This window comes from Triturus cristatus, chromosome 9, assembly GCF_964204655.1.
Source record: "Triturus cristatus chromosome 9, aTriCri1.1, whole genome shotgun sequence".
Classification (NCBI taxonomy): Eukaryota; Metazoa; Chordata; class Amphibia; order Caudata; family Salamandridae; genus Triturus; species Triturus cristatus.
This window is the reverse complement of record NC_140592.1, coordinates 705,184,126-705,210,498: the sequence shown is the minus strand read 5'-3', so window position 1 is coordinate 705,210,498 and position 26,373 is coordinate 705,184,126. Positions and strand designations below refer to the sequence as shown.

At 42.9% G+C, this 26,373-nt stretch overlaps 1 protein-coding gene across 11 annotated transcripts in view; it reads right to left on the bottom strand.

Annotated features, from left to right (window-relative positions):
* The window catches only part of KAT5 (lysine acetyltransferase 5), a 688,762-nt gene that overhangs the window by 162,488 nt on the left and 499,901 nt on the right, over positions 1 to 26,373 (bottom strand). For all 11 annotated transcript variants that reach the window (XM_085625846.1, XM_085625847.1, XM_085625849.1 and 8 more), the window contains one exon: positions 3,264 to 3,353. In XM_085625846.1, the coding sequence (XP_085481972.1) occupies positions 3,264 to 3,353 (90 nt within the window). The remainder of the gene's footprint in view (positions 1 to 3,263; positions 3,354 to 26,373) is intronic.

Here is a 26,373-nt window from a genome sequence, read left to right as displayed (position 1 = left end):
AACCTTTGCGTTCTGATGAACTTGTTTAGGTAACGGAGGTCCAGTATGGGTCTGAGGTCTCCGTCTACCTTCGGAACCACGAAGTAGTTTGAGTAGACCCCTTTGTTGCGTTCTCTGAACGGCACTGTCTCTATGGCTCTCTTTTGTAGGAGTTTCCGCGTTTCTTCTCTGAGTATTGCCAGTTCTTGGGCCGATCTCTGTCTTCCCTTCGGTTTCCTGTTTGGAGGTCTTTTCTCCAAATCTACGCAGTATCCGTACTGCACGATGTTCCGTATCCACTTGTCTGTGGTTATACGCCGCCACTCCTGAAGGTAGAACCTCAGTCTTCCGCCTACTGGTGTCGTATGCTCGTAGGCTCTTGAATCTTCTCTTCCCCCTGATGATACTTTTTTGCGCCTCACCCTTGGGGTCCTGACGAGGGTAGGCGTCCTCTTGCGTGCTGAGTCACTTCGACGAGGGCTGTTCGCCCCCTCTCCTCCTTTGGCCACGTCCGTTCCCTCTCCCGCGAAAGGACTGGCCCCGAGGCTGATATTGCCAGTTTTGCTTCTGCTGACCTTGTCCGTGACCTTCACCCTGCTGACCTTGTTGGAACGTCTGGTGCGACGTCCCCTGCTGGCTTCCTCCCCTACCGTAGGGTCTCCTCGAGGGATTTCCTCGCCTCATTCCCCTCAGCTGTAGGGCCCCCATGGACCTCGCCGTTTCGTTTTCTTTTTTCAGCTGGGTGAGCTTCTCGTCCACTGTTGCTCCGAACAGTGTCTCTCCGTTGAAGGGGGTGCCAAGGATGTTGTTCTGCACTTCCGGTTTGAATCCCGAGATTCTTAGCCATGCATGCCTCCTCTCTGTGACCCCTATGGCCATGAGTCTTGCTGAAGTCTCTGCCCCATCCAACGCCGTCTTTATACAGGAGTTGGCGATGTTCTTGCCTTCGTCTATCAGGTGAGAGGCTCTCTGGCGGTATTCTTCGGGGAGGTGCTTTACTAGCTCCCCCATCTCATCCCAGTGCTGGTATTGGTGTCTATTGAGGAGTGCATTCGAATTCGCCATGCGCCAGTGCATTGTGGCGTTCCTCTCGACCTTTCTTCCTGTGAGGTCTATCCTCCTGCTCTCCTTATCCGGAGATGGGCACGAAGTTGTTGGTACGTTGGCCCTTCTCCTGGCCGTGGAGGCTATGATGGAGTCTGCGGTCACGCTACCCTTGATGTAAGGGGGGTCCAGGGAGGAGTGCTTATATTTCTTCTCTGTCCTGGGCGTGATCGACCGGCAGGTCGCTGGTTCCTTGAAGGCTTCTCTCCCCTGATTCATCACGCTTTGTAGCATGGGGAGGAACTGGCTCCTTGTCTGGATGGGGAGCAGTGTCTCGACGAGAAAATCGGCTTTCGGTTTCTCCTCGTCGAGTTTGACGCCGAAGGCCATTGCTGCGCTCCTGACCACCATATTGTACACCCCGATGTCGTCGGGTGGCGAAGGCCTCGAAGGGTACGTGTCCACGGGCTCCTCCGGGTTTTCGGTGTCGAGATCGTGCCATTCGACGTCGTTGCTGGTAGATGCCGCCGAGTCGTAGAACGACTGTTGGTCTTCTTCCTCGGCTTCTCCCTCATAATAGGGCTCTTCTTCCTCTTCGAGATCCCTTTTCAGCCCTTCGGCGTCTAATTCGTCTTCGACCTCGACGACGTCCGCCGATGAAACCGTTGGAATCTTGAATTCCTTCATCCTGGTGTCGAACTCCTTCTTCCTTTGAAGGATGTTCTCCATTTCGGCCTCGAGCCGCCTCTTCTTTTTCTCCATCTCGGAGATGCTTTCGGCGTCGACCGCGGGTCTTTTCGATGAAACTTGCGTCGACGTCGAACGTTCTTTCTGCGTCGATCGGCCCGTTTCCTGGGATGTTTTCGACGACCCTTGCCTTTCGGCATCTTTCCTTTTCTAAGGATCCGCTCGGCCTCTTGTCCATGGTTCCCCCTTTGGTCGTCAAAGTTTTCGGCACCGGGGCTCCCTTCGTGGACTTTGACTCTGTTTTTCTCGAGTCACCCTCGTGTTTGAGGTACTTTCTGTTTTGCGCTCGACGATTCTCTTACCTCGTCTTCTTTCTTCTTGTCGGTCTCTACGACCGTGAAGTTTTCGGCTGTCTCGGCGACGTTGTCCTCGTCGTCCGTGGAGAGGCCCAGATCGTAGAGCGTCGGGGCCTTACCCTTGCCATCCATGCTGGCGTTGGCTCTTCTCTGCCGCTCTCTCACCCTGAGTGTCTTCGGCGCGAAGACTGAGCAGGCGTTGCAGTCGATACTCTGGCGATCGACCGGTAGGCAGAGGTTGCAGACCGGATGCTGGTCCTTCTGCGCGAACTTGTGGTGGCAGTTAGGGCAGAACTTGAATGGCGTCTTGTCCATTGCGCTCAGGGTCTCTGAGCGTGCATTCTCCAAGGTCGTCGAAGAAAAAGGGCGCTGGTCCTCCTTTCTTCGCGGTCCTGATGAAATCTCTTCCTTTCCTGATATCTTCTAGTGATTATATCGACGAAACTCGCTTTTCTTCCTTCTTCCTTCGAGTGTAATTCTGGAGCTTCCCGATGACGATCCAGACCCAACGGCGGAAAAAAGAATCTGAAGATGGCGCCCCAAAGGTGGGACTTCCGCAGGAAGCACGACGACGTCACGGGAGGAGCACCAAATGGTGGACGTCGACGCCCACCTGGGCTACAAAAAAAAAAAAAAAACAAAGAAAAGACTACGAATCCGGACCCAACCACAAGATCGCGGAATAATGCACAGCATAGTGAATCCAGAAAGATTCACGCTGCAAAACTATATTTTCCTATTCCCCCTTTACTCTCCCTCTGCCCCCAAATGTACAGGTCTGAACACACCATTGATGAGTGGAAACGCAAGAGAACGGAAATAAAATAAATCAGCTGGATGAGAATGTGGGAGCATGGGAATGGGCATAACCACATATTTTCAGGCATTCAACCGCCTAGTTTTCTAAGCTCCCAAGTGCTATGCAACTTACTGTATATTACCATCCTATTCAATATACTGAAGAGAATGAGACAGGAAAATACAGGCCTGACTCCCTTGATTACAAATTATTTTTTCCCATCATATTACCATGCTGCTTATCTTGTTATATGAATAGGAGAACAATTCCAAGAACAGCCTAGAATTGATTATGCTACATCAACAAAGCAAAAATGTGGAAAAATCAAAGGCTCTACCACTCTTCACAGTTTAACAATTTCATCTCGCTCTTTATATGGACCCACCACAACCACTTACCTTGTTCTTCCTGCCATCAATTTCGAAGAAGGAGATGGTTCCTTTGCGGTAGATCTCATTTCCTGGTGGGTGGCGAAGGTTACACTTTGTCTTTAGGTTTTAATAAAAAGAGAAAAAAAAAGCATCTTAAAATATAGCAAGAGTACTAGATCTAGAAAAGAGTAAGTGCTGTATGACATTTATTAAGCAATACAAGTGCCTTAAATAAAGTGCAAATGTATTACTACAGAAGATGTTTTTTCCAAAAAGTTAACAGGCACAAGTCAGCAGCTAATTGGCTTCGGTACTGCTTTTTTGCCAATGGCAGGAAAAAACACAAAAATGCTTCTTTTTAGGGGAAAATATTGATCTACGACGTGATGAAAGATGGAAATCTTAGAGCAAATTTGAACAAATAAGAAGTTTCTGAAGAACGAAAGCGCCTTATGAAAAAGGAGTAATCTGACAGCAGAAAACAAAATTCATGTGACCTGGATGGCAAACAGATATGGTCTCATTTAAATATATCTCCTTTATTTCCAAATTCTTTATTTCTTTTCCATAAAAACAGCCAAAGAATACAGCCAAAGAGCTTTGTTCAGACCATGCTGAACTTCATCAGGGTAGTGAATAACATAAAAACATATATGACATACAACAGATAGCAAATGACATGTATGCTTACGTACAAGAACACCAAACATTAGACATGTTAAAAACAATCATGACCAATTGACAACAGCGCCCTACAAGACATATACACACACACAAATATATATGTCTTGTAGGGTGAAAAGGGGAATGCATCCTAGCAGCCGCTTTATTTTATCATCATGACCACATAGTGGGTATACCGAAGGAAGGTAAAAACTATTGATTTAAAGTTTATAGCGGTGGTTGACAGTTTTCTACGGACCAGTGATAATAGGATTTTTCCGGTCCAGCATGACCCTTTAAAATGAACAGTGGAAGTAATTTTGGACTGAAAGCTGCATTGGTTGTTTTGTATTAAGCTGTTTTCTGATCAACCGCATCAGTTCCTTGTTCGTGCAGCAACCAAAGACATGAAATGACTAATAACATTTATTAGCAAAACCGTAATGCCTGATTTTTTTCATTTTTAAATGGACTCGGAATGTTTCAAATAGCTGAATTTTGCAGCCAGTTTTAAAACTGTGGGAAAGCATAATGCACGTATTTTTAGAGTTCAATTGTTTGCCTGAGATTCTTAATTGAACAGATTGTGACTTAATATATTGAAATGTTGGTTAGTGTAGCTGGATTTGTGGCTCAGTAAGTTTCATGACATAAGCTAGATTATCATTTGAGCATTTTTAGGGGTCTTGCAATCCGGTGAGGACACAAAGTTTTAATATCAATGATTTATAAAGTGCATTAATGAACTGTGATCGAAAAACAATGAGGGGTTTTAAACAGCAACTTATTTATGTCATGGCATTGTATGTTTAGATGTTTAAATTTGGTGAAATTGTTGCCTGTAATGAAACTGGATGTATTTTGTTTATGTAAAAGACATGCATTTAATGAGATAACAGGATGGCGCTTGCTAGTGGATAAAGGCTGGTTTTCAGCCGAAACGCATCCTGTCCGGGGTGATCCTTTGAAATAGACAGCGGGGATTTGCTTCCACCCTGAGGGCCGTTTCTTTTTCTGATGGAGAAGGTCTTCTGAGATATATATTACCTACTGGCAGTCGCCAGTAGGTAGTTATAGTTGGGACCTATTATCCATAGGAAATCCGCAACATTCTATTTAGAATTACTTTGGCGCCGGTTGACGAATCTTTGCGAAATTTTCAAAACTTGTGGCCCGCTCCGGTCCGCTCATATCCTGAAAGTCTTGGGGTGATTCGTAAAGTGGGGGCCAAGAAAAAAGGGGGGTCCCAAAACGTGTTTTCCCCATGCAATTTTCCACAGGGACCTTAAGTCGCAGCTACAGCCCGAACTGCTGAACGGAATTACACCAAATTTATCAGAAAGGTAGACCTTGGTTCAGAGTTGTGCCTTTTGCTTAAATGGTGTAAATCCGTTCAGTAGTTCCTGAGAAAATCAAAAGTAAAATCACATATATCTGGGCGGAGCCTAACCACACATCTCATCGTGAGATCTGATTGGCTGTCAGCACTTCATCCAAGAAGTGTTGGCAGCCATCTTGGGACCAATATACATGCTAGCACCTCATTAAAAAGCATTGCAGTTAATAGAAGGTTTTAAGACTTTAGTTACATTATAAATCATTTGTTGATGGTACCATACTCATTTTAGGAATTGTGGTATGTTCTAAGGTGATTTTACCATGTGAAAAAGCCTTCTGCTGGGATATCCTGAATCATATTTGAGAGAAAAATATTTTCTCATGCTTTACCCACAGAGGTTTGGAAGGTGATCTATAAGCTAAACTGAGAGCATATTTTCTGTAAATTCTCATTATCAATCTCAGTCATGTGAGAATGAAGTCTGGAATTCTCAGTAAAACATGTACATCCAGAGACTGTCAGTTGATTCCTTTGTGTTCTACTGCAGCTTTCCAGAGTGTTCTAGAGAACAACTAGAGCGCTAACAGTACTACTTATTACAAACGTATGGCACACCTGAAGCCATCTTGATAGGAATAAAGTGGTAACTCGTACAGCATTTAATTTAAAAAGGAACAAAATGTATGATTAGTGCTGCAGAAAGAAACATTAGGGTACATTTGGACTTCTAAAATCCTCTTCTATTTCATTAAAAAAATTCTGACATGCAGACTGAAACATGCACTTTCAATACCAGCAGCAGACTTCCCTGGTGAGCAGTAGCTTTACTACAGTGATCTAATGAGCAACTAGAGTGCTACCATTCAGAATTTATGGCAAATGTGTGACGCATCTGAATGCCTTCTTGATGAAACCAAAGTAAACAAGCATTGAACATGCAATAGGTCTCACCCTCGTTTAAGTTAAAGCAATTCTGTTTGTAATTAGGTGGCTTTTTAGCTTTGCTTTTATTAGTGTTTTTCAAACTTGTACATAACATGCATATGCAGCCGTAGATGTATATGTATGCATGCATTTATATTTGTATTTATATAGATATGCAGGTAGAGGTAGAGAGAGAGGTAGAGTGTAGAGTATGAGTAATAGAGAGTAGAGAGTAGTAGAGAGAGTAGCAGAGAGTAGTACAGAGTAGTAGAGTGAGTAGTAGAGAGTGGTAGAGAGTGAGAAGTAGAGTAGTCGAGAGTGAGTACTAGAGAGAGAGTAGCAGAGAGTAGTAGAGTGAGTAGAGGAGTGAGTAGTAGAGAGAAGTAGAGAGCGAGTAGTAGAGAGCAAGTACTAGAGAGTGAGTAGTAGAGAGAGTAGTAGAGAGTAGTAGAGTATTATAGAGTAGTAGAGCGAGTAGTAGAGAGTGAGTAGTAGAGAGTGAGCAGTCGAGAGTGAGCAGTCGAGAGTGAGTAGTAAAGAGAGTAGCAGAGAGTGAGTAGTAGAGAGAGTAGTCGAGAATAGTAGAGTGAGTAGTAGAGTAGTAGAGAGTGAGTAGTAGAGAGTGAGTGGTAGAGAGTAGTGTGAGTAGTAGAGAGTAGTAGAGAGTAGCAGAGAGTGAGTAGTAGAGAGTGAGTAGTGGAGAGTGAGTAGTAAGAGTAGGGAGAGTGAGTAGTAGAGAGTGAGTAGTAGAGAGTGAGTAGTAGAGAGGGAGCAGTAGAGAGGGAGTAGTAGAGAGGGAGTAGTAGAGAGGGAGTAGTAGAGAGGGAGTAGTAGAGAGTGAGTAGTAGAGTAGTAGAGAGTAGTAGAGTGAGTAGTAGAGAGTGAGTAGTAGAGAGGGAGTACTAGAGAGCGAGTAGTAGAGTAGTAGTGAGTAATAGAGAGTAGTAGAGAGCGAGTAGTAGAGTGAGTAGTAGAGTGAGTAGTCAAGAGTGAGTAGTAGAGAGTGAGTTGTAGAATGAGTAGTAGAAAGTGAGTAGTAGAGAGAGAGAGTAGTAGAGAATAGTAGAGAGTGAGTAGTAGAGAGTGAGTAGTAGAGTGAGTAGTCGAGAGTGAGTAGTCAAGAGTGAGTGGTAGAGAGTGAGTTGTAGAGTGAGTAGCAGAGAGAGTAGTAGAGAATAGTAGAGAGTGAGTAGTAGAGAGTGAGTGGTAGAGAGTAGTAGAGAGTGAGTAGTGAGAGTAGTAGAGAGTGAGTAGTAGTAAGAGTAGTAGAGAGAGTAGTGGAGAGTAGTATAGAGTAGTATAGAGTAGTAGAGAGAGTAGTAGAGAGAGTAGTAGAGAGTAGTAGAGAGAGTAGTAGAGAGTAGTAGAGAGAGTAGTAGAGAGAGTAGTAGAGAGTGAGTAGTAGAGAGTGAGTAGTAGAGAGTGAGTAGTAGAGTAGAAGAGAGTAGCAGAGGGAGTCGTAGTAGAGAGTAGTAGAGAGTGAGTAGTAGAGAGTTAGTAGAGAGTGAGTAGTAGAGAGTTAGTAGAGAGTGAGTAGTAGAGAGTGAGTAGTTTAATTTAAAAGCAACACAATGAGGGGGTTCATTTTGCCATAGAAATTATGGTTAGTGCTGAAAAAAGAAAAAGTAGGGCACATTTTGAGTGACTTCTCAAATCCTCTTCTATTTCATTAAAAAATTCTGACATGCAGACTGAAACATGCACTTTGAATACCAGCAGCAGACCTCCCTGGTAAGCAGTAGCTATACTACAGTGATCTAATAAGCAACTAGAGTGCTAACATTCCGAATTTATGGCAAATGTGTGACACATCTGAATGCCTTCTTGATGGAATCAAAGTAAAAAAAACTGAAAGTATTTCCTATTGAGGAGACTGTAGTAAATGAGAAAATTAGGAAACTTCACAACAAATAAGTCTCCCACGATGGCCACCACAGACAAAAGAGCCCAAATGTAGCACAAATATCACCCAGATGTAGCCCAAGTATAGTCCAATGACAGAATGTCCCAGAGTGTTCTAAAGAACAACTAGAGCGCTAACAGTCTTACCTATGACAAAAGTATGGCACACCTGAAGCCATCTTGATTGGAATAAAGTGGTAACACTTAAAACATTTAATTTGCAAAGGAACAAAACGAGGGGGTTCATTTTGCCATAGAAATTATGATTAGTGCTGCAGAAAGAAAAATTAGGGCACATTTGGACTTCTCAAATCCTCTTCTATTTCATTAAAAAATTCTGACATGCAGACTGAAACATGCACTTTGAAAACCAGCAGCAGACTTCCCTGGTGAGCAGTAGCTTTACTACAGTGATCTAATGAGCAACTAGAGTGCTACCATTCAGAATTTATGGCAAATGTGTGACACATCTGAATGCCTTCTTGATGGAACCAAAGTAAACAAGCATTGAAAATGCAATAGGTCTCGCCCTCATTTAAGTTAAAGCAATTCTGTTTGTAATTAGGTGGCTTTTTAGCTTTGCTTGTATTAGTGTTTTTCAAACTTTCATGTACATAACATGCATATGTATGCATATATGTATATGTATGCATGCATTTATATTTATATTTGTATTTATATAGATATGCAGATTATATATATGTTTTATATGTATGTATATATCTATATATATATATTTACACATATATAAATGCATATGCATATATATGTGCATATGTGTGCGTGTAGCGAGAGGTAGAGGTAAAGAGGTAGAGAGTAGTAGAGAGAGGTAGAGAGGTAGAGAGTAATAGAGAGTAGAGAGTGAGTAGTAGAGAGTAGAGGAGAGTGAGTAGTAGAGAGTAGTAGAATGAGTAGTAGAGAGTGAGTAGTAGAGAGTGAGTAGTAGAGAGTGAGTAGTAGAGAGTGAGTAGTAGAGAGTGAGTAGTAGAGAGTGAGTAGTAGAGAGTGAGTAGTAGAGAGAAAGTAGTAGGGAGTGAGTAGTAGAAAGAGTAGTAGGGAGTGAGTAGTAGAGAGTAGTGGAGTAGTAGAGAGTGAGTAGTAGAGAGAGTAGTAGAGTGAGTAGTAAAGAGCGAATAGTAGCAAGAGTAGTAGAGTGTATAGTAGAGAGTGAGTAGTAGAGAGAAGTAGAGAGTGAGTAGTAGACAGTGAGTAGTAGAGAGTAGTAGACAGTGAGTAGTAGAGAGTAGTTGAGAGCGAGTAGTAGAGAGTAGTTGAGAGCGAGTAGTAGAGAGTAGTTGAGAGCGAGTAGTAGAGAGTGAGTAGTGTAGAAAGTAGTAGAGTGAGTAGTAGAGTAGTAGAGAGTGAGTGGTAGACAGTAGTAGAGTGAGTAGTAGAGAGTGAGTAGTGGAGAGTGAGCAGTAGAAAGTAGTAGAGAGCGAGTAGTAGAGAGTGAGTAGTGTAGAAAGTAGTAGAGTGAGTAGTAGAGTAGTAGAGAGTGAGTAGTGGAGAGTGAGCAGTAGAAAGTAGTAGAGAGCGAGTAGTAGAGAGTGAGTAGTGTAGACAGTAGTAGAGTGAGTAGTAGAGAGTGAGTAGTAGAGAGTAGTAGAGTGAGTAGTAGAGAGAGTAGTATAGTAGAGCGTGAGTAGTAGGGAGCAGTAGAGTAGTAGAGAGTGAGTGGTAGTAGTAGAGTGAGTAGTAGAGTGAGTAGTAGAGAGTGAGTAGTAGAGAGTGAGGTGGAGAGAGAGTAGTAGAGAGAGTAGTAGAGAGCGAGCAGTAGAGAGTGAGTAGTAGAGAGTGAGTAGTAGAGTAGTAGAGAGTGAGTAGTAGAGCAGTAGAGAGTGAGTAGTAGAGTAGTAGAGAGTGAGTGGTAGAGAGTAGTAAAGAGTACTAGAGTGAGTAGTAGAGAGTAGTAGAGGGAGTACTAGAGAGTGAGTAGTAGAGAGTAGTAGCAAGTGAGTAGTAGAGAGAGAATAGTAGAGTAGTAGAGAGTGAGTAGTAGAGAGTGAGTAGTAGAGAGTGAGTAGTAGAGAGTAGTAGAGAGTGAGTAGTAGATAGTGAGTAGTAGAGTCAGTAGTAGAGTCAGTAGTAGAGAGTGAGCAGTAGAGTAGTAGAGAGCGAGTAGTAGAGAGCAAGTAGTAGAGAGTGTGTAGTAGAGAGTGAGTAGTAGAGAGTGAGTAGTAGAGAGTGAGTAGTAGAGAGGGTAGTAGAGAGTGAGAAGTAGAGAGAGCGAGTTGTAGAGAGTAGTTGAGACTAATTAGTAGAGAGTGAGTAGTAGAGAGTGAGTAGGAGAGAGTGAGTAGGAGAGAGTGAGTAGTAGAGAGTGAGTAGTAGAGAGTGAGTAGTAGGGAGTGAGTAGTAGAGTGAGTAGTAGAGAGAAAGTAGTAGGGAGTGAGTAGTAGAGAGAGTAGTAGGGAGTGAGTAGTAGAGAGTAGTGGAGTAGTAGAGAGTGAGTAGTAGAGAGTAGTAGAGAGAGTAGTAGAGTGAGTAGTAGAGAGCGAATAGTAGCGAGAGTAGTAGAGTGTGTAGTAGAGAGTGAGTAGTAGAGAGAAGTAGAGAGTGAGTAGTAGAGAGTAGTTGAGAGCGAGTAGTAGAGAGTAGTTGAGAGCGAGTAGTAGAGAGTAGTTGAGAGCGAGTAGTAGAGAGTGAGTAGTGGAGAGTGAGCAGTAGAAAGTAGTAGAGAGCGAGTAGTAGAGAGCGAGTAGTAGAGTGAGTAGTAGAGTAGTAGAGAGTGAGTGGTAGACAGTAGTAGAGTGAGTAGTAGAGAGTGAGTAGTAGAGAGTGAGTGGTAGAGAGTAGTAGAGTGAGTAGTAGAGAGTAGTAGAGAGTGAGTAGTAGATAGTGAGTAGTAGAGTCAGTAGTAGAGAGTGAGCAGTAGAGTAGTAGAGAGCGAGTAGTAGAGCGTGAGTAGTAGGGAGCAGTAGAGTAGTAGAGAGTGAGTGGTAGTAGTAGAGTGAGTAGTAGAGTGAGTAGTAGAGAGTGAGTAGTAGGGAGCAGTAGAGTAGTAGAGAGCGAGAAGTAGTGAGCGAGTAGTGGAGAGAGAGGTGGAGAGAGAGTAGTAGAGAGTAGTAGAGAGCGAGTAGTAGAGAGTGAGTAGTAGAGAGAGTAGTAGAGAGTGAGTAGTAGAGTAGTAGAGAGTGAGTGGTAGAGCAGTAGAGAGTGAGTAGTAGAGTAGTAGAGAGTGAGTGGTAGAGAGTAGTAAAGAGTAGTAGAGAGTAGTAGAGGGAGTACTAGAGAGTGAGTAGTAGAGAGTAGTAGCAAGTGAGTAGTAGAGAGAGAATAGTAGAGTAGTAGAGAGTGAGTAGTAGAGAGTGAGTAGTAGAGAGTGAGTAGTAGATAGTAGATAGTGAGTAGTAGAGTGTGTAGTAGAGAGTGAGCAGTAGAGTAGTAGAGAGCGAGTAGTAGAGAGCAAGTAGTAGAGTGAGTAGTAGAGAGTGAGTAGTAGAGAGTGAGTAGTAGAGAGTGAGTAGTAGAGAGTGAGTAGTAGAGAGTGAGTAGTAGAGAGGGTACTAGAGAGTGAGAAGTAGAGAGAGCGAGTTGTAGAGAGTAGTTGAGACTAATTAGTAGAGAGTGAGTAGTAGAGAGTGAGTAGTAGAGTGAGTAGTAGAGAGTGAGTAGAGAGTGAGTAATAGAGAGAGTAGTAGAGTAGTAGAGAGTGAGTGGTAGACAGTAGTAGAGTGAGTAGTAGAGAGTAGTAGAGAGTAAGTAGTACAGAGCGAGTAGTAGAGAGTGAGTAGTAGAGAGTAGTAGAGTGAGTAGTAGAGAGAGAGTAGTAGAGAGAGAGTAGTAGCGAGTGAGTAGTAGAGAGAGAGTAGTAGAGAGAGAGTAGTAGAGAGTGAGTAGTAGAGAGAGTAGTAGAGAGAGAGTAGTAGAGTGAGTAGCAGAGTAGTAGAGTGAGTAGTAGAGAGTGAGTAGTAGAGTAGTAGTAGAGAGGAGTAGAGAGTAGTAGCGAGTGAGTAGTAGAGCTGTAGCGAGTGAGTAGTAGAGAGTAGTAGCGAGTGAGTAGTAGAGAGAATAGAGAGTAGTAGAGAGTGAATAGTTGAGAATGAATAGTAGAGAGTAGTAGAGAGTGAGTAGTAGAGAGTGAGTAGTAGAGAGTGAGTAGTAGAGAGTGAGTAGTAGAGAGCAGTAGAGAGAGAGTAGTAGAGAGTAGTAGAGAGTAAGTAGTAGAGTAGTAGAGAGTAGCCAGTCAGTGTCAGTCAGTCAGTGAATCAGTGTCAGTCAGTCAGTCAGTCAGGCAGTGTCAGTCAATCAGTGTCAGCTAGAGCAGCTCTGCTGACCTGGTTCTCTCCCTCTAAAGCCGCTCTGCTGACCTGGTTTCTCTGGCTCTGCAGCTGGTCTGCTGACCTGGTTCTCTGGCTCTAGAGCAGCTCTGCTGACCTAGTTCTTAGGCTACAGAGCAGTTCTGCTGATCAGGTTCTCTGGCTCTAGAGCAGCTCTGCTGACCTGGTTCTCTCCCTCTAGAGCAGCTCTGCTGACCTGGTTCTCTGGCTCTAAAGCAGCTCTGCTGACCTGGTTCTCTGGCTCTAAAGCAGCTCTGCTGACCTGGTTCTCTCCCTCTAAAGCAGCTCTACTGGCCTGATTTCTCTGGCTCGACAGCAGCTCTGCTGGCCTGGTTCTCGGCCTCTAGAGCAGCTCTGCTGACCTGGGTCTCTGGTTCTAGAGCAGCTCTGCTGACCTGCTTCTTAGGCTCTAGAGCAGCTTTGCTGACCTGGTTCTCACATCACGTAATATTAAATGTATATGATATAACTGAAAAACACGCAGCCATCGCACACCGTACGCGGATCCTTCACGACTTTTCTAAAATGGCGGCTAGAATCCGCGCACCCACCCTGATGTGTACGCTTTGAGTTCGCAACTGCGAAAAAATTTGGGTTTTTTGTAATTAAAAAAATAATATAAATATATTAAAATAAATAATAAAAACAAAAAAATTATTCAATATTTCACTTTGAATTTTTTTTTTGCAGTTTTCCGAAAAATATATGTTTTTTAATGAATAAAATATTTATAAATAAAACTGTAGAAAATCAGTACAAAAAAATAGGTAAACTACTATCACACTTTGAAATTAGCATTTAAAAAACCTTTGAAATTCACTGAAAAAAACCCATAGGTTTCAGAGACGTTATAGTTAGAAATTAGCATTTAAAAAAGCTTTGAAATTCACTGAAAAAACCATAGGTTTCAGAGACGTTATCGTTAGAAATTAGCATTTAAAAAACCTTAGAAATTCACAGAAAAAACCATAGGTTTCAGGGGTGTTATAGTTAGTTGGCCATTTCACTCATACAAAACCATAGAAATTCCTCCGTTATAGTTAGTTCTGCTAACTATTACTCGCGCGCTCGCAATGCACTGCTGATGATGTCACATATTGCATCATTCATGACATGGTCAGTGACATCACTGATGACATCTCAAATGACATCACTGATGACATCACTGATGACATCATCCACGTGACAATCTGATAAACCTCATCATACACTAGTATAACCTTTCATCACTCACTGTAAAATACAGAGTACCATATTTGAAACCATTGACACACCAATACCAGTTACTACATACCCACTCACTGATTCCTAAGTCTACACACACAACTACCCATTTACCATCAGAATCATTTATACATGCATTCACTAATTAATAGAACACTATCAAATGCACTTATACACACATATATAGACATTGACACATCAGCAGTCATCTTAGTCAGTTATGCAGTCAACCTACTCACTCATGAAAAAAAGTAATCACACTTACATTTACTCACTTACACAATTATCCAACAACACCTCATTTATTCAAACACATAGTAACTCATAGTTAATATGCTAAGAAATCACCATTACAATTATACACTCATTCATAGAGTTACTCTCACAATCACTGACTCTTACACATACTTATTTATATACACCAACTCTCACATACAATGCCTTTTATTGTTTTACTTTGTTGAAGATGTACAACTAAAACATATATTCGCTCACCAACACACAAATAAATACACTCAGTCACCCAAACAACTGTTTCCACATGCACTCTTAAACCTATACACCTAGTCAATCAACCATTCACACATCTATGCATAGAGTTACACACACCCCATCCAACCACACACAAACTCAGTGTCCCATGCAAATACTCCCCCAACTAATCAATAACTAATATACACACTCATGTAGTTAGTGACCAACTGATGCAGCATGTTATACAACAACAGAGACAGTGATGCACACATTCACATAGTTTAGTTACTAATCCACGTATTAAGTGAGACACTTATAATTACTCACTTAAACAGTCAGACAGCTACTAAATCCTCCATCCAGACAGTTATATATCCACTCAATCTTCAATACAGATTGATATATATATATATATATATATATACTGAAAAAACCATAGGTTTCAGGGGCGTTATAGTTAGCTGGACTTTTCACTCGTACAAAACCATAGAAATTCCCCCGTTATAGTTAGTTCAGCTAACTATAACTCGCGCGCCCGCAATGCACTGCTGTTGACGTCACATATTACATCACTCATGACATGGTCAGTGACATCACTCATGACATCACTGATGACATCTCAAATGACATCACTCATGACATCACTGATGACATCATCCAGTGAATGTGTGTTTTTCTGAAAATTACATATGTTTTATATATGTATATCTCAAGGTCGATGGAAGAATAAATGGGTATATAAGTGTCTAAATGGATGATTTGTTTTTGAAAAATTGATTGTATAACTGACTGATTAAGTGTATCTTAGTGAATACATGGCTTAGTGAGTAATGTTTAAATATGTAAATATCTGTATCAGTCTCTCACTTTGTGTATAAGTGGCTGCATGGGTTGGTGAGTAGCTACATGAGTGTCTATATAGGTTATTAGTTGGTTTTTTGAGTATCAGTATAAGTGTCTGATGTCTGTATGGTTGGGTGGGGGGTATTACGTAGTGCATAGGTGCATAAATGAGTGACTCACTGTTTGTATGTGTTGAAGACAGCATGTGTGCAGGACTGTATGGGTGGATGAGTGTGTGCATGGGTGTGTTAGTGAGTGAATGACTGTCTCAATAGTGTCTCTATGAGTAACTACATATGTTTTAAACTAGTATATGTGACTATTGGTGTATATAAGTGAGTATATGTGAGAGTGAGAGATTGAAAGAGTTCCTGTATGAATAAGTATGTGTTTCTATAAGTGATTGTTAAAAAGACTAAGTATGTGTAAGTTTCTGTAGAAGTAAGTGTGGTGGTGTGTGTATAACTGTATATGCAGATAAACGGATGTTTGATTCTTTATTAGCATGAGTGACTATGTGTGTGAGTAACTTTATGGATGAGTGGCGTTGTGTAACAGGATGTATAGGTGTATGAGTACATATGATGAGTGACTGTATAGGACTGTTGGTGAATGAGTGGATGTGGATCTTACAATTACTGAATAGGTTGTTGTAACTGGTATTGGTATGTCCATTGTTTTGAAAATTTTAATTTCTATTTTTGAATGTGTGTATCAAAGGTTATATTAGGGGGAGAGGAGGTCTGCCACTCTATCACAAGGATGATGTCATCAGTGATGTCATGAGTGATGTCACTGACCATGTTATGAGTGATGTAATATGTGACATCATCAGCAGTGCATTGCGGGCGCGCGAGTTATAGTTAGCTGAACTAACTATAACGGGGGAATTTCTATGGTTTTGCACGAGTGAAAAGTCCAGCTAACTAGAACGCCCCTGAAACCTATGGTTTTTTCAGTGAATTTCTAAGGTTTTTTAAATGCTAATTCCTAGCTATAACGTGCCTGAAACCTATGTTTTTTTCAGTGAATTTCAAAGGTTTTTTAAATGCTAATTTCTAGCTATGCCTACAGAGATAGGACATGTGAAGAAAGAAGGAAAAACGCACAGAAAGGAAAAAATGAAATGCAGAAGGAAGCAACAGAAGTCCTCAAAGACGAAGAAAAGTGCAGGAAGAAGTATAACGTGCAGAAAGAAGAAACAGAAGAGCAGAAACAAGCCTTGTTGCAAAATCATCCTGTACCCTCAACTTTTTCAGACGGATACTGGTGGTAACTGAGTCTGACTAACCAGTCCTAGAGCCAGTGCTATGTTAAAAGACACTCAGAATACAGTGAAAACACCTACATACACTAGGGAACACTAAGTGTTGGGGTCCCCCTGTGATTAGCATGACCTCCTCTGTAAGCCCCTAGTATATAATAGGGCAGGGGATTAAAACTACCTCTTAAAACGCACCACAGGGCGTGTTTGAACACGTCACCTCATGCCCCGTCCCCTCCCTTCCCCACTGTGTAAACACGCCCTGTAGCCGTTTTAAGTTGGGAGATTAAGTCCCCTTGAATCCTGAGGGTCCCTAGGGTCCAACTAGACCACTAGGTACCTCCAGTAAGCGCCACAGAGCTGCGTTGCAGAGAGGTGTAAAAAGTGGCACGGCCTGCACCACCTCTCTGCAACGCAGAGCAGTGGTGCTTACTGGAAGCACCTGGTGGGCTAGTTGGACCCCAGGGTCCCTCAGGATTGAAAGGGAATTATTTCCCCAACTTAAAAACGCGCCACAGGGCCTGTGGGCGTTCTGAGTTGAGAGATTAAGTCCCCTTGAATCCTAAGGGTCCCTAGGTTCAAACTAGCCCACTAGGTACCTCCAGTAAGCGCCAAGGAGCTGCGTTGCATGGAGGTGTAAAAAGGGGCGTGGCCTCAGAACACCTGTCTGCAACGCAGCTCTCTGGCGCATACTGGAGATACCTGTTGGGCTAGTTGGCCCTCAGGGACCCTCAGTATTGAAGGGGAATTAATTCCTCAACTTACAACTGGCCAGGGGGGCGCGTTTGCAGAGTGCTGCAAGGAGGGGGCGTGGCCTCTGGCGCGATGCCGGTCTTTTATATATTTATTTTTAAGAAGGAGGGCTGTGTGGCCCCCTTTCTTTTTCTAATTTATTAGCCCTGGGGACCCCATCCCCCAGGGCCTGCACCCTAATTTTTTTTGTTGAAAAAAATTAATTTGGCCCTCCCAAGGCCTTAATCGGCCCCGGGGACTCCAACCTCCAGGTCATGGCCTTTTTTAAATTTTTTTATTCTTTAGGAGGGGGGCTGTGTTGCTCCCCTTCTCAGGCCACCTATGGCCCCGGGGGCCCCATCCCCCGGGCCGGCCTTTGTTTTTTAATTAAAAAATATATATATATTTATAGAAACACCTAGGACATGCTGGACAAACCGTATGTACCTATCACCATGACGATTTGCGTGATATTCATTAAAAGGCGACTATGCATACAATGAATCCACGTAGAATGTATTCACACAGCTAGTGAAGCTCTGACATGTCTGACACCCTACCGTGCCTAATCCCGGCGCCCCCGCTGGTGGGTACTCTCCAAGTAGACACCCTTGTCGTTTATTTATACAAACATGGGTAGCTATTGACGGGCACATTTAGTACACATGCACACCAAGCCATTCAAAGGGGATTCGATAAAAATTCGACCAAACTATGCAAGAAACCCCCTCATGGTGAATAAAACACACATCCACCGCCGGATGTGTAATACTTTTTATTTTACTCTCTGGAAAGGAGACAAACCTCACTTGAGAGTCACAGCGTGCTCCTGGCTGAGCCCAATGCTGTGTTACACCCACCAGTGACCGCCGAGTGCCACACACCTCTGTGTTGTATTCCACCAGCTAGTGCCTATGCTATGACACTCTCTAGCCCATGTGCACTGTAACACCACCCCGTGAATATGTCATGCCACACTTGCCTTCGCATGGGTTATATTGCACCATCTAACGTGCCTTCCTCGATGCCTATGTTATAACGCACAGCGCTATGCCATGCATATTACAATCTGGGATCCATATCTTTGTCACAGTGCATATGCAATGTTACACTACCCAGCACATATTTTATATTACAACTTTAGAGACTACTTAGGTTACACAACACTGCCCTGTGCATATTACACTCCAAGGCGCATATCACATAGCAAGCGCTAGTGCCTGTGCTATCTCGCGCTCTCCAATGAATCTGTCATTGCGTACAATGTATTGTATATTATATTTCACGCCCCGGTTCATCTTATATCACACTTTTTGGTGCATAGTTTATACCATATACTATATCTAGTTTTCATTTTCAATCGTGCTCTCAGGACTATGTTCTATATAACACTGCGTCCACCTACCCTTTTCACGGGCATTACATTTTGCGATGGGGGGTGGAGGGTCAGGGGATGTTTCTGCCAAGTGAGCCCGGAGTCACAGTCCCAAACGTCCTCTTCTTCCTGAATAAAAGTGAGATTATGCTGCATACTTGTTCATATTTTAAGTAGTTCGCACAGACACACATTTTAAAAACAATAAAGTTCCTAATACCCACCTTCTATGAACAGTTAGCTTGCTGCCCCATCCACCTCCTCCCTATCCTCTGTTGTCTGAATCCATGGACTAGCCTCCTCCCTCCTGCCATGCATGGTCTGATGTGCTGCCACTGCCCTGCATTTAGCATGATGTACCAGTCCACTCATCCTGCCCTCCATTGCCCAATTCTATGGCCCATCTTTGACCTCCTGCTTAGCCTCTGTGCTTTGCTTGCTGCCCCTATTCTCCTTCCCCCTGCCCTCCGATGTCTTTGTGCATGCCCCTGCTCCATCCTTTTTGACCACCATGTTCCATGGACCTGCCACTCCTATCTACTCTGAGTGTTCTGTTGAGCTACCACTCCCCTACCACCTGCCTAGCATTGTCAGATGACTGTAACCTGTCCCTGCCACCTCCACCCTGCCTGTCCACATGCCATGCCCCTATCCCCTTCCTCCTGTCCACCATGGTCCATTTTACTGCCACACCCTTCTGCCCTCCCTGGTCTGTTGTGCTGCAACTGCTCCTCCTGCCTGCCCCGCGCGGTCTGTTGTGAGGCCCCTTCCCCTGAACTCTCTTGTCTGTGCCCAGGTCCTGACCCTCCCTTCTATCCTCCATGGTCCTTTGTGCATGCCCCTGCACCCTCCTTCTTGCCCATCATAGCTATTGTGCTGCCACTAACCCTCCCGCTTGCCATGCATGGTCTTCTGTGCTGCCATGGCCCCTCCCACCTTCCCTGTGTGGTCAGCTAGCTGCTCCTGACCCCCTCCCACCTTACCTCCATGGTCTGTGTGTATGCCATCATAGTCTCACTGTTGCTCTCCATGGTGTGTCTTGTTTCTAGTGCCCATCCTGCCTGACCTCCATGGTCATCTTGCTGCTCCTGCCCTGCCCCCTTGCCCCCAGCCCTCTGTTTCCATGTGCAGACCCCTATTCCCTCCCTCCTGGCTTGTCGGTTCCATTGTAATGCCCCGGATCCGTCCCTCCTGCCCTTTATGGTCTGTTATGCTGCAGCTTTCTCTCCTGTCTGTCCATTATGGTCAGCTAGCTACCATTGCCTCTTTCCCCTCTGTTGTCTGTTGTCCATGTGCATGGTCCTGTCCCCTCCCTATTGCTTTCTATGGATTGTTGTGCTGCACTCCCGTCCCGCATGCCCTGTGTGGTGTATTGTGCTGCTGCAAACCCTGATGCCTGCCCTGTAGGGTCAGTTTGGTGCACCTCTCAATGTCCCTCCTGTCCTCTGTTATCCGAGTCCATGTCCCTACCCCAATTCCTCCTGCCTACCATGATCCAATGTACCATACTTGCGAACATTTTGAACTTGGTAAGAGGGAGATTTTGAAATAAAACTGGGGTATTGATTTTCCCCTTTGAGTTACATTGAAAAAGACAAGATTGTAGACAGGAAACAGATCAAGTAAAGCCCATTTGAGCTTAAAAACATTGGACGTTTCCTGGCTGAAACGGGTCTGTTGGCATGTATGGTTGTATGACCACTGCCTCTTCCTTCTGCCCACAATGGTCTATTATATTGCCACAGCCTCTCTTGCCAGTCCTGTATTGTTGGTTTGTTGTCCCTGCCCCCCTTTCCACTGCCCTCCATAGTCTGTTGTGCTGCCACTGCCCTTCCTGCCTGCCTAGTGTGGTCAAATTGTTGCCTCTGCACTCTCCTACCTGCCTTCAATTTTCAGAGTCCGTGCCCCTGGCCTCTGCCTCTCAACAGTATCCCAATGAACAACTAGATTGCTAACATTCTATATTTATTACAAAAGTGTGGAATGCCTGACGTCATCTTGATGTAATCAAAACTGTAATGCCTGGAGCATTTCCTTTAGAAATTACATATATGAGAGGGTCTTATTTGCATCAAAATTATGGTTAGTGCTCTAAAAAACTAAAATGACGACATATTTTCGGAGTTTTCAAATAGCGACAAAGAACTTTTAAATTATTTGTAATCTTAGTTTTTTTATCCAGTTGACCACTTGATTAAATGTTGCATCCAAGGGGAGAGGGTATGGTGTTACTTCCAGAGCTGCAGACTTTGCAACTGGGGAACCAGGTTGGAGTTTCTGCTTCAGCTCAACATTCTGTGATTCTGGTCAAATCACTTAATCTCCCCATGTCTACAACCAAAATGAATTTGATCGTGTGTGATGTAACCAATGTTCATGTATAGCACTCCAATGCCTGACAAGTCTGCACTATATAAAACTGCAAATACACAAAAAATAAGTGTTTTGCACACTTCTGTCATTGGGCTACATCTGGGTGATATTTGGGCTACATTTCGGCTCTTTTGTCTCTGGTGGCCATTTTAGGAGATTTATTTGTTATGTAGTTTCCTAATTTCCTCATTTACTGCAGTCTCCTCAGTAGGAAATGCTTTCAGTTTTTTACTTTGATTCCATCAAGAAGGTATTCAGATATGTCACACATTTGCCATAAATTCTGAATGTTAGCACTCTAGTTGCTCATTAGATCACTGTAGTAAAGCTACTGCTCACCACGGAAGTCTGCTGCTAGTATTAGAAGTGCATGTTTCAGTCTGCATATCAGAATTTTTTAATGAAATAGAAGAGGATTTGAGAAGTCACTCAAAATGTGCCTTAATTTTTCTTTCTTCAGCACTAATCATAATTTCTATGGCAAAATGAACCCCCTCATTGTGTTCCTTTTTAAATTAAATATTTTAAGTGTTACCAGTTTATTCCAATCAAGATGGCTTCAGGTGTGCCATACTTTTGTCATAAGTAAGACAGTAAGCACTCTAGTTGTTCTTAAGAACGCTCTGGGACATTCTGTCATTGGGCTATACTTGGGCTACATCTGGGTGATATTTGGGCTACATTTGGGCTCTTTTGTCTCTGGTGGCCATCTTGGGAGATTTATTTGTTATGAAGTTTCCTAATTTCCCCATTTACTGCAGTCTCCTCAGTAGGAAATACTTTCAGTTTTTTACTTTGATTCCATCAAGAAGGCATTCAGATGTGTCACACATTTTCCATAAATTCTGAATGTTAGCACTCTAGTTGCTCATTAGATCACTGTAGTAAAGCTACTGCTCACCAGGCAAGTCTGCTGCTGGTATTCAAAGTGCATGTTTCAGTCTGCTTGTCAGAATGTTTTTATGAAATAAAAGAGGATTTCAGAAGTCAAAATGTGCCCTAGTTTTTCTTTCTGCAGCACTAATCATAATTTATATGGCAAAATGAACCCCCTCATTTTGTTCCTTTGTAAATTAAATGTTTTAAGTGTTACCACTTTATTCCAATCAAGATGGCTTCAGGTGTGCCATACTTTTGTCATAAGTAAGACTGTTAGCGCTCTAGTTGTTCTTCGGAACACTCTGGGAAGCTGCAGTAGAACACAAAGGAATCAACTGACAGTCTCTGCCCTTGTTGGATGTACATGTTTTACTGAGAATGTCAGACTTCATTCTTACATGACTGAGAAAGATAATGTGAATTTACAGAAAATATGCTCTCAGTTTAGCTTATAGATCACCTTCCAAACCTCTGTGGGAAAAGTATGAGAAAATAGTTTTCTCTCAAACATGGTTCGTGATATCACAGCAGAAGGCTTTTTCACATGTTAAAATCACCTTAGAACACACCACAATTCCTAAAATGAGTAGGGTACCATCAACAAATGATTTATAATGTAACTAAAGTCTTAAAACCTTCTATTAACTGCAATGCATTTTAGGTCTCGCCTGACCCAGCGCATGCGCTGGTCTGGCGAGACTTATTGAGAGGGCTCCAAAAAGTGCTACCAGGCCAGCCTAGAGCTACAGTGCATGTGTGCGGGCGCGCGCGCTGCGTTTTACCGCGATTACTTTCACTTTCGCGGCCACACGGCCGTTTTGCATAGCCAATAGGTCTCGCCTTTGGGACCTTATAAGTATTTAGTTATGCAACTGTTGCATGGCTAAACACTTATAAGGTCCCAAAGGCGAGACCTATTGGCTATGCCAATGCTTGTTAATGAGGTGCTATCATGTATATTGGTCCCAAGATGGCTGCCAACACTTCTTGGATGAAGTACTGACAGCCAATCAGATCTCACGATGAGATGTGTGGTTAGGCTCCGCCCAGATATGTATGTGATTTTACTTTTGATTTTCTCAGGAACTACTGAACAGATTGACACCATATATGCAAAAGGCACATGCCTGACCTGAGGACTACCTCTTTGCCAAATTTCAAGTCATTCTGTTCAGCCGTTCGGGCTGTACCTTGGACTAAAGGTCCCTATGGAAAATTGCATGGGGAAAACGCGTTTTGGGACCCCCCCTTTTTAGTCAGCCCCCGCTTGACGAATCCCCCCGAGACTTTCAGGGGCGGAGCGCCCCACCTATTTTGAAAATTTCGTGAGGATTCGTCAACCGGCGCCAAAGTTATTCCAAATAGAATGTTGCGGATTTCCTATGGAAACACGGTCCTAACTATAACTATCTACTGGCGACCGCCAGTAGATAATATATAAAATACATATTTAAATTTCGAACTAAACCACATTCACTAGATGATGTCATCAGTGATGTCATTTGAGATGTCATCAGTGATGTCATCAGTGATGTCACTAACCAGGTCATGAATGATGCAATATGTGACATCATCAGCAGTGCATTGCGGGCGCGCGAGTTATAGTTAGCAGAACTAACTATAACGGAGGAATTTCTATGGTTCTGTACGAGTGAAATGGCCAGCTAACTAGAACACCCCTGAAACCTATGTTTTTTTCTGTGAATTTCTAAGGTTTTTTAAATGCTAATTTCTAACTAGAACGTCTCTGAAAGCTATGGTTTTTTCAGTGAATATATATATACACACACACACACATATATATATAGAGAGAGAAAGAGACAGAGAGAGAGATAGATATATGGAAGACCCATGGTAAGGGGGTGTCCATATATTAGGGTGATAATTATAGTGACAAAAAATAAAACATCCTGACATTTCATCATTTGAATGGGAGATGTCCAGTCAACACACACCATATCAATATCTAAATTTCATATTATTCACTAGCATATTACTTATAGTTTAAAACATAAAATCTCAAATTACAGTATCATTTTGCAGCGGGACAAGCAATAAAAATTGCTTGCATCTAACTAACCATTGCACATATTTGATTCACTCAAAACATTATTTCATAATTAATGCTTCCAAAATTGAATCACATGGATAACCAAAACTCCAATCCACCTCTTCTTGTCTATCCAAAGAGATCATCTGATATCCCTACAATCAGACATTATTTAGAAGAGCTACCTTTCTATCATTTATGCTCCTCTGTAAATGTCCTCACATAAGGTCCTTTTAATTAAGTCTTTCAGAACTTTTTTGTGTAGTAAGATAATCTTTTCACTTTGAAATATTTCTGTTTAACAGAGACATCAATCAACGGCTGACATTGAGGTTGCAAGGCACCATACTTTGAAATTGAATGGAACTGTGTGGAGGTGGGGGCCCAGGGTTCCACAATTGCGAGTGTTGAGTATACAATTCCCCCAGAAGTGTAGAGGGCTCAGTGTAAACCCAAAGTGCTCTATTTGTGGTAGCGTTGGCAAGCAGCCTTAGGCCTAATACAGAGGAGTGTAAGACATGTGTTATGCAAACAGTGACTAATAAATTAGACAAATGCAAAAAGGAGAACCACACCAATTTTAGAAAAGTAAGCTAATTTCAAGATTTATTTTAAAATCAAGATGTACAATTTTCAGAAAAAATATTTGATACTTTAATAAGTGGACACTTAGTGCAATTTTCAGGTCAAAACCAGGCAAGAGTCAGATTGGTACCAAAACTGCACCACCAGCGGCACAGGGGCGGCCGTGTGCAGAGGTCAGATTCATCGTCGGTTGCCCAATGTTAACCAAAGGAGACTAGGTGTCATAAGCCACCTACCTGGATCCCAGATAATTTCTATGGGGCGGTGACGCTAGTTCCCGAATCCTCCGGAGACTTACCCTTGGTTTACAGGAGACACTGGTCCTGTGGAAAATCCAAGGGGGAAGGGGTTGGGATGGAGAGAGCGTGTAGAGTCAAATATGCTGTGGCTCGTCTACTCAACAGCAACACTGCAGCAGGCATTCACACCAGTCTGATGAATGGTACCGGCAGATATGGTACCTTTGTTTGCAGCACGATGTTGCGACTGAGCTCAGCGCATAGTAAAATCAAGTCTGTTAATGGGTACCTCCTTTTCTTCTTGTTCTTTTTTCTATCCAGGTGCAAGACTAATGCAGGACTTTCTCTGAGGTGAGGTCAAAGTGAGAGGATCAAGGAAGCTGGCAAGACAACAAGTTCTGGCAGTCGGGAAACAGGCAAAGAGGCTAAGCGAATGAAGAAGTGTGGATGGTCTTTAAATAAGACTGCTTTAGAAAATTCATAAAGGTCACATTCTAATCGTTTGTAACAAGGAACAGGTGCAGATAATTAACTTGATGAGGCTGCCGTCTAGAAGGTGCTTTAGAATATTCACAAAGGTCCTGTTCTAATTGCTTATAGCAAGAAACAGGTGTAGATGATTAATTTGCTGAGGTGGATTTCTAGAAGGTGTTTTAGAATGTTCACAAAAGTCCTTTTCTAATTGCTTATAGCACGGAACAGGTGCAGGGAATTAATGTGATGAGGGCTGTCTTCTGGAAGGTTCATGTTGAGGTAATCTATGCTGGTTGCTTGATATTTATTCTGGTGGATTTTCTGGATATTTCCTTGATGCCTGAAACCTGACCCTGTAAATGCATGGTAAAACCTTTGTAAAAGCTATTAAGCCTTTTCAAACAAACCGGGGAACACCAGCTTCAGCTAGCTATTACCATAAGATCATGATATGGTCAAAAGTCAAAGTGCAAGACGTTTATTCATTCATAAGTGTTGGGAGGAATGACATGAGTCAAAGGTTTATTATGATAGTCAAGCAAGGTGAACTGTGGCAGCAATCCTGACAGTCACCCCTTCTGAAGGCAGTCTTACAGGTCGTGGTTTGGTGGAATGAAGGGCATGAACCGAGAAGGCCGGTTCCCAGGAACACTCTGAAGGGCCATAACCATTCTGATCTATAAGGTAATATAGTTTTCCCTGAGATCGTTTAGTGTGTCCGGGATATGTTGAACTTCGTACTCTTGTTGAACATTAATCAGAACGGGTGGGGTATCTTTTTGTGTGGCCGGGTGGTATGGCTTTATCAGTGAAATGTGAAATACTGGGTGGACAGTGTATTCAGGGGGGAAACCGTAGCTTGATGGTGACTGGATTAATTATCTTGATAATGTCATAAGGACCTATAAACTACAATCGCAGTTTCCTTGGGCCTTCTAGTTTTAGGTGTTGTGTTGATAACCATACCCTGTCTCCTTCCTTGTATATAGGTGCTGGGGATCTATGCTTGTCAGCTTGTGCCTTCATGAGCAATTTGGCTTTTGCTAAATTTGTCCTAGCATGTTTTTGAATCGCAGGCAGTTGTTCAAATCTTTCTTTGACTGAAGGTAGCGTAGCGAAAACTCCCGATATATCAATGGGAAGGGCCCGAGGATGTGGCCCTGAGATGAAGAAGAAGGGTGTGTAGTTTGTGGCTGAGTGGGTGCTGTTATTATAATTGAATTCAGCTAGGGGTAAGGCCTGATCCCATTGTCCTGTGTACTTGTGGGTAAGACACAGGCTATGTGGAGTGGTGTATAAAACCTATCTCTAGTAGGAAGACACAGGCGATGTGGAGTGGCGTATAAAACCTATCTCTAGCAGTTCATCCACATATTTGCGTAGATATTGAGTTTCAGGTTCTGTCAATGCATAAACTCTACTGCAGGGCAACGTTGCTCCCGGGAGGACAGCTAAGTGAAAATCAAAGGCTCTGTGTGGGGGCAGTAGGGTGGCTTTCACAGGGTCAAAAACATCTT